At 29.7% G+C, this 9,423-nt stretch overlaps 1 protein-coding gene across 5 annotated transcripts in view; it reads right to left on the bottom strand.

Annotated features, from left to right (window-relative positions):
• The window catches only part of NOVA1 (NOVA alternative splicing regulator 1), a 154,435-nt gene that overhangs the window by 28,744 nt on the left and 116,268 nt on the right, over positions 1-9,423 (bottom strand). For all 5 annotated transcript variants that reach the window (XM_017895903.1, XM_017895902.1, XM_017895906.1 and 2 more), the window contains one exon: positions 7,623-7,789. In XM_017895903.1, the coding sequence (XP_017751392.1) occupies positions 7,623-7,789 (167 nt within the window). The remainder of the gene's footprint in view (positions 1-7,622; positions 7,790-9,423) is intronic.

Here is a 9,423-nt window from a genome sequence, read left to right as displayed (position 1 = left end):
TTTTTCCCCCTTTTTTTTTTTGGGGAAAAAAAAAAAAAAAAAAAAAAAAAAAAAAAAAAATTCAAGAAGTTCAATGAATAAAACCAAAAGAGTCACTTTCCTATCAATGAATACAGTCAGAGATTTGAAGAAGTGGTGAAATGAAGTTTACTTTGGCATAAAATTATCCACCTACTTAATATGTTGAACATCACCAACAAGTTGATTCCACATGAATTTAGGGATCCATACTTAAAAGCAATTAAATGTGAAGTTCTGAGTTCTTAATATCACATTATCTTCTAAAATATTAATTTTTAATAAATTTAAGGCCCGTCTGAAAATGTAAACATTAACCTCATATTAATAAACAGGTAACTAATAGCATTCTAACAAATTATCATAATATTTTTATCATTTATCCTAAAGAGTAAATTTAATATAGAGGAAGAGTATAATATAGCATCATCAGCTGTGTTAAAATAAACACAAAATGTTAGGAATCATATTTATTGTTCACTTGTAAACATATACACTTACTATATACATAATATGTTATATAAGGTCATCTACATATGTTGAACAATTCATTAAGATATTTTAAAAAGTTCTTATGTCTAACAGAAAACCTTAAAAGTGTAAGATGTTAAGAATGTTTTAAGTGTCATATGTTCACTAAGCAAAATAGCATTGCTTATGTTACATCCTCAATAGATAATATTTCTAAGTAGGTGAAATGGGATACGTTTTTATATTAAAGATACAATTGTATATGGGTATTATGTTTTACATTATATTAATATATATTTGTCAAAATTACTCAGATATGAGCAAAAGCATAACTTTAAAGGTTCAGCAGTGTCAGGAAAAGCAGATGAAATTACTTGAAGTCATATTTTTGCATTTAACATTTCAAAAGCTGTAATTTGGGTACAATAAAGCCATTAAGAGTAAAAAAAAAAAAAAAAAAGAATAAGAAATTAGCAGGCTTCTGGTTAATTCACTGCCCTCCAGTAACAAAATACTACTGGTTCTAACATCATACCATGTTTTATATAGTCCACTCCTCAAATAATTCCGATTCTTCTAAAGTTAAAACCTAAATACTTCTAGGAAGGCTACAACTAATAGTGAGTCAAACCAAGATTTTTACCAAATCATATAAAAAAAAGGGGTAGGAGAACTATAGTAATCAGTAAATCCTCAAAAAAAGTTGTAAAAGTTTTACATCTTTTATTTTCTATTTTTGTTTTTTATAATTAATTCTTGCTCTTTCTCAAGAAAGATTTCATTTTCAATAATTAAAAAATTCCCTAGTATTTTATTCTCCATGCAATACTATGCTAAGACATGTGCTAAGGACTCCATCCTAAGATTTGTTCTATGAATTGAATAGTAAAGGTTTTATTTTTCTACCGTTGGTTACAACTGTTACTACAGAGGATACCTGGGAGGAGTTAACATACACGTAAAAATCTGTTCTGTACTAATCTCAGATGAATAATGAGTCTGGTGACTAAGTATGTGTTAAATAAATCTAGAGATCATTTCTCCCAATATAGCTTAGAATCCATGTTGATTAACCTACAGAAGCATGATTCTATGTGTGTTGAGCTCTTCTATTTCCTTAGAATTACTGTCTAATGGAAAACCATTCTGAAGCACTATAGGTTTTATATGACATCCACCTTGTCTTGGATACAAATTCTCAACAAGGTCTTAATTGCAAAGAACTATGTAGAAAAAGTTTAATTGCAAATTAAACTTTTAATTGAAATTAAAATTTAATATCAAACCACTCAGAATTTGTAATTACTTAGATTAATATGATCTGTCAATTTTTATTGTCTTTCTGTTTGGCATATATATAAAATATTGGACATGTATTAATAATTGATACAATTTACATTCATCTAAATTGTCCTTAATAATTGTGATGCTGTTTCTTTTCAACAGGAATAAAATCAATGATTTTAAATTTCTAGATAATATCAATGTGCTTAAGATAATTAAAATTTTGGTTGGTAAACATCATAATCTGTTAAGAGGTTACATTTTAATATATTTAATAAACAAGTAAAAATTATGCAAGTTTGGGTTTCAAGTTATAAGACTGTTGAAATGTTACAGTAAGTTGTCTCTATATTTTCTTACTTTAAATTCTTAAAATAATGAAAATGTAATGAAATAAAGATGCGACGAGTTTTCCAGCTATTATTCATATAAATACTTCTAAGCACAAAAGGACTCCTGCTTTATAAATTCAATTTATAACAATAAAATATTCTGGAAAGTTTCATTTCAGTTGATCATTTTGATACTAGGAGAAAAGTGTTCTCATAAACAGCTAAATGTAAATATACTAAAGTAATACTTGTAAAAGATTATTAAATTAATGGAACAGGTGTGATAGTTGTTTTCAACCATATAGATAAAACCATACAGATTTCTTATAAAACAAAAATCCATTAAGAAACATTTCAATGTACATTTGTACATTCAATAAATGTACAAATCTTTTATTTTCTTAATATTTTATTTTCTTCTTCTTATTATTATGTTATACAGATAGGGTCTCACTTTGTTGCCCAGGCTGGTCTCAAACTCCTGGCTTCAAGCAATCCTCTGCCTTGGCCTCCTAAAGTGCTGAGATTACTGGCAAGAGCAACTGCTCCTGGCCTGTTTCCTTAATATTTTATAAGCAAATTGTTTTCATCCATTTACTGTGCAGAGTTAAAGCTTAGCGGTTTAATGTTAAATATCCTTTAGTAAAATTTCTGATATACATCATGAAGATGTAATTAATTGAATATCCACATAACATCATATATTGATGTATTAGAACAAAGTACACATTCCTACGATATTTTTTTTCTACATTTTTCAAATAATGAATGTGAAGGACAGAGTCATTTCTTAGCGTCATTTTTTCTTTCAAATGGAAAAGCATAATATGTATTTTATCTACATTACTTGTATGGCTGTTGAATAATTCTTTAGACATTGAAGGGTGAAAATACTTATTACAGAAAAATTACTAACAATTTTAAAACAGTGGATCTTTTGGAATAAAGTTTTTTTAAAATTCAAGAATTTAACAGTAGGTACTTAATTAAATGTAGACATAACTGGGCTTTTGGAAATAAGTACAAGATTATTACACATTATGAGATGAATTCTTGTTAACAAATGATAGTTTTGCTGGGCCAGATAATATTATTATTAATAAACACTGTAATAAACAGAGCTTGCTTTCAAGCAAGTCTGCAGTAATAGACTGTCAAGAACCTCTGATATTTATAGGCAAAGTGAAAACAGCAGAGAACAAATCTCCATTGTAATTCAAAATCTATTACTAGTGAAGTAACATTACTGAAGTAATCACCTTCCCAAACCCCTATTTTGTGTTGTTAAATAAATCTGTATACTGTATCATTTGTATACATACTGTACCAAAATGAATAAAATATTTAAATATGTAACTGTCATCCTTAGTTTTTAATTTCTGACAAATATCCTCCTTTTTTTTCCAACAAGCGAACTGTCTTCCAGCATCCAAACTAGTCAATTCACAGTTCTCTTTTTCCTATGAATAGCTGTACCTACAAGCACTCTAAGAGTCTGTCAGGATTTTTAGTGCAAGAGAGAACAAACTGCATAAGTGACTTCTTTTTATTCCCCCACAATCTTACAGATAAATTAAAAGGGCTCTTTAGGAAAATGTTTGGCAAATCTGTATTCCATAGGACGTCCTTTGACTGGACAACAAAGGTTTTTCATTATCTGGCTCCATACTATCTATCTAACATTAATTCCCTCTCAACTGCAACATAAATGTCCCACTTCTGCCAATACAGTCTCCTTACTATTCAACAAATATGATACCCTTCACCCCAAATTCATATCGTTTCACCTTCCTAAAATAAATGTTTTTCTTTCTTCTCCTCTAATTAGGCTATTCCTATACATTCTTCAAGGTCCAGTCAAGTTTTCATCTATTTAGAAGACTATTAACTGTCAGTCTGGCCTGTATTTTTTTTACATGGCTCTGATTTTTTTTTTTTTTTTTTTTTTTTTTTTTTTTTTTGGAGACGGAACTTCGTTCTTGCTGCCCAGGCTGGAGTGCAACGGCATGATCTCGGATCACTGCAACCTCCGCCTACCGGGTTCAAGCGATTCTCCCGCCACAGCCTCCCCAGCAGCTGGGACCACAGGCATGCGCCACCATACCCGGCTAATTTTGTATTTTCAGTAGAGACGGGGTTTCTCCACGTTGGTCAGGTTGGTCTCAAACTTCCGACCTCAGGTGATCTGCCTGCCTCAGTCTCCCAAAGTGCTGGGATTACAGGCGTGAGCCACAGCACCTGGCCACGCCTCTGAATTTTTATAGCATATTGTATACATTATAGTTTTGGTATATTAATACAATTTTAATTTTTTTTTTTCTTTTGAGACGGAGCTTTGCTCTTGTAGCCCAGGCTGGAGTGCAATGGCACGATCTCTGCTCACTGCAAGCTCCGTCTCCCGGTTCAAGCCATTCTCCTGCCTCAGCCTCCCGAGTAGCTGGGACTACAGGCACCCGCCACCATGCCCAGTTAATTTTTTGTATTTTTAGTAGAGATGGGGTTTCACCGTGTTAGCCAGGATGGTCTCGATCTCCTGACCTCGTGATCCGCCCGCCTCGGCCACCCAAAGTGCTGCGATTACAGGCGTGAGCCACCGCAACCGGCCTACAATTTTAATTTTTATAAGTTATTTTAAGTATTTATCTCACAAACTGGTCTGCAAGGGCAAGGGCTACAATTTAGTATATTTTGCTACTTACTAAGAAAGCATTTAGTAAATTCATAATTATTCATGTCCATGAATAATGAACAAACAAATTAACAAGTGCTATTTTTGTCAATTTATCATGATAACAGTAAAATTCGTTGGGTTAAATGAAATATTTTTGATATCTTACTTTCATTTTTTTTAAATACAAGAGAATTCTTTACATGTCCATAACCACTTCTTCCCTGATGTAGCTTTTAGAAAAAAATACATATATGAATTAAGAATTAAATATTCCACAAGATCTAATATATCAAGTTATATATAAGGCTGTTGTGCTAAATTTCATTATTCTAGTATATGAAAGACCTGAGAGACCAGTAGGCACTACTTTCCCAAGAAATTATACTTGTCTGAGAACCCACTCAGTAAATAAGGGCAGTTTTCAACTGGGTAAAACACCTGGTTCATTCAATTTACTTAGTTTAAAACATACATAAGCAACATACAAAATATATTTTAATCTATTCTATTGCAAAATGATTTTAGACATAATTATTTTATACTGAATAACAGCATAATTTTTCAGAAGTAAAATTAAGGTCATTTAAATTTATATACTTGTTATTTAGAGAATAATCCAGCAAAGAGTACTACATTCGTAAAACTGGATACTTAGAAAGTCAGAGAATCTCAAACTTAGAGCAAAAGGTCTGACTGATTTATAGTATTTTGGAAAAACATTTCACTGTTTTACTTGATTTTCAAATAAAATTTCAACTTTTATATTATAAAGAAAATATGTAAGTGTTAAATACAATGTCCTATTAGAGTTAGTGTTGTCTTTTTAATAAATCCTTTTAAATGATACACTGTCACATACACCATTGATTACATGAAAATATTAAATAACCAATAATACTTTTAATTCCGTGAATACCTACAAGGCTTACAAATGGATGCAAATACACAAACGTCAATAAATCATTATTATTTTATACTTATCTTGAATTTAAATAACATTATCCAAAAGGCAAATAAAATAAGGCAAATATTTTAAAATTCTAGTCTTCATAAATCTATACTGGCACTGGATATATGATAGCCTGCAAATCTCATACTGCCATATGGAAAATTGGAATTGTAACAATGATTCATAGACCATTATTTGGTGGTATGAGATATTTGTTCTTATAAAAAATAATAATTCATATCAGTATCCTGAACATATTGTCAATGGTATCATACTACTAAATTTTATGTTTTACTTAGAAAAAAAATCAAGATATTGGCTTCTATCCCTAAATGTTTGAATTTTTTCAAAGAAATTACAAAATAAAAGGAGAAATTTATAGGCTGGATTAAGGCAGAAAGCCAATAGACCTTATACTTCAGTGCTTATTCTGTAAACTCTTAGCCCCAGGTGATTTTAACCCAAGTCTTTAACTATACTTCTACTTTTAAGCTCTGGATAAAGTCACAGTATTACTTTCAAGAATTCAGTCTTCAAATTATTCTTTGTATTCACTGACGGTAAAAAAAAAATAAACACAACTATAAATGGCTGTAAAAAATAAAATATCCACTGATATTTACAGCTTTAAAATATTTATATTCTCCCATGTATACATTAAGGGATACTTTCTTTAAGACTTATGAAGGGTATAAACTGAACCATTTGACTTTGACAACGAGTATAATATGAATACTTTTGTACAGAATAACAACTACCTACTCATGATTTAAACATAAAGGGATTTTTTTAAAAAAAGTAATTAGTATAAAATTAGACATTAGTCTATAATTTGAAAATATATTACCTAATTATCAATTTCTATGTTTATATTATTCAATATTATATTTATCTATATATTGCTAAAATTGTAAGATTCACAACGCTGTTCAGTATAAGAATACTTTTAAATTCAGAAACATGAAATTAATAAGACTTTGAGCTACATTTCAAATTTATTACAACGAACATGAGTATTCTGTAAATTAAATATTCTGTGAATTAATGAAGAGTAATACATTTGTTTTGAAGCCATAGTCTGTGATAGTAAAATTAAGTCACAAATTAAGATACTAATTATAAAAGGGTAAAGGTAGAAATAATAATTATGAACATAATAAATTTATAGATGTAGAAGAGTTTACAGTGGAAGAATCCACCTTATTTAACACGAAATAGTGTCATTTTCCCCCTACATCATGTCAGCCATTACTCAATCTTAAAACTCACATGAGTTTTCCCAAGTAAAATTTTTTTACAAAAAATCTCATACATTTAAAATGAATACTGGCCCTTTATGACATATGTTTAAATACTACATAAGTTACACAAAACACAAAAACTGATTTGTAACAAACAACTGTATGGTAGGTACATAAATTTACTATACATTTTTTGATAAAAAATGTAGAACATAATTTTTGATAAAAAATTAACAAAACAGGAGCCTCTATGCATAACTATCCTGAAAACTACAAATATCACTAAAAATAGGGTATTAGAAATTTTGAATGTGTCATTGCAGTATTTATACTTTATTTAAAAAGTGATATAATTTTAAACAGATTCAATTCCTATAAATTAAGTTTGTGTCTATAAATTTAAAAAGGGCAATCACTAAGATTCACATAGTGTTCCTCAATGTAACACTAATAAATGAATAATTCAATTGATCAATAAATTAATTGATCAATCTAAGGATGAGACCTTGATAGTCTTTAAATAACTAAAGACAACTCTGGTATGTTTTATGTATGCTTAAAATAAAAGTTTTATGCTAAGACTTTAAGGCTGCTTTTGTACGGAACTTATACTATGCTGTGGATATTTCCCTTTGATTTCTCAACTAAACACTCACTTGTTTGATGCGATCTGGATTAACGGTGGTCTGGGGTTGTAGAATGCTGACTGGTTCTGTCTTGGCCACATTTTGGGGCATTTCTCGAATTTTTTCTGCAATGAATCCATGAACTGCATTCAATGCTTCAACTGTTCCCTGGATCAAGCACACTCGCTCAGTAGTACCTGTGGATAAAAGATTGATTTTCAGAAAATATTCCATATTTTGTATTAAAAAAACTCTGAAAAAGGATATCATAATGCCAAAAAAATGTAAAATGCAGAACTCTAATTTAAAACATTTAATTGTACCAAACATAATATATACATGTCTCTTCTCATGATTCCTTTTATAAATTCTTTTCTAGTTGTTTTAGTCTCAAAAAGGGCATTTGGATTCCAACTGAATCAGAGATCCAGAGAAGTTGTGAACATAACGCTGATTCATTGACATAATAAATATTTATTGAGTACTTAAAAAAGAACTTAGGGTTAGAAACTGGTAACATGCCAGTAGAGATCAATAAACCCAGTTTTCAAAGAGCTTACTCTTCACGGGGAAAAAGCCAGAGAATTGTAGGACATTACAATCTGAAAATAATGGTGGTAACAACATAGATAGTACATTTGTTCCATCACTTACCACGCTCTTTCTTTAATCATAGCAACACTCGTTACCTGATATTTTACATTCACTTTTTCACTTTTTCACTAGAATATAAGCTCTAGGTGGAGTGTAAATTTGTTTTGTTTTGTGCTGTAGTATCCTCAAAGTTTACAATAGCTTCTGACACATAATAGGTACACTGTAAACATTTGTTGGATAAATGAATCAGTGCTGTCTTTATTGATGATATAATTTTTATAAAAAATATTAGGACTAAACATGAAATTTAAATAGTTTATGAAACTTGAAATTCATAAATATGTCAAAGATATTAATAGTATTTATTTCATATCTTGTGAATAAAATGTAAATATATGATGCAAGACAAGACTAAGGTGAAATTGGGTCTAACACACAGGTCCTATCGCCTATTTTATACTTTACAGATATACATTAAGGCAATAAAAATAAATTAGTTTTTCAGACTATTCTGAGGCTTATTGTAGAAGCCTGGTATTCCACTGTAATCTTCTCAGTGTCCCAACATAACATATGAACTTGCTTCTAAGAAATAAGTATTTCTTTTCTAAACAGTTGTTAAAATGTTCAAAAAAATGGGATTTTAAAATTTATAAAAGATTTTTTGAATTAATGGAAACATTTTCAATTACCTAACATATTTCCTTTTGGTGTTACTGTTTCAAAATTCCAAGGTACTTTGTAAAATGTTTTAAAATACATTCTGAAGGGCAAATTTGTGAAACTACAAATATTTACAAAGTCGTAAGGAGTTTATACTGTTTTAAAGATTCTGACACCAAGACCACTTTTCTAGTAGTTTTGAAATTAAAATAATAGTAAAAGAATATCATTAATACTTCTAGAAGACAGAATTAGATTACAGGAATTAGAAGCAGAAATAAAAGAAAAACTTAGAGACATACCTAAACAAAATTGTCATGTTTTAAACAATGAAAATTCAAATCTACAAAAATCTAAGTCTCCTGGATTTTACAAAATATTTCAACAGAAAATATATATGGCTTTCATTTGTAAGGGTGGATAAAGCCTGAAAAACATAATGTGAATCTGTGGGTTTAATTTTTACAGTTTCTCTTAATCAGCTTTTCTCATACTTATCTATCTTGATGTATATTGTGGTTCCTGCATAAAATGATCTAGTTTATGGGGATACTCTAGGGAGTCTTTACAA

Source organism: Rhinopithecus bieti, unplaced genomic scaffold (assembly GCF_001698545.2).
Source record: "Rhinopithecus bieti isolate Rb0 unplaced genomic scaffold, ASM169854v2 scaffold_21703, whole genome shotgun sequence".
NCBI lineage: Eukaryota > Metazoa > Chordata > Mammalia > Primates > Cercopithecidae > Rhinopithecus > Rhinopithecus bieti.
The sequence above is the reverse complement of the archived record's forward strand: the minus strand, read 5'-3'. Positions and strand labels throughout refer to the sequence as shown.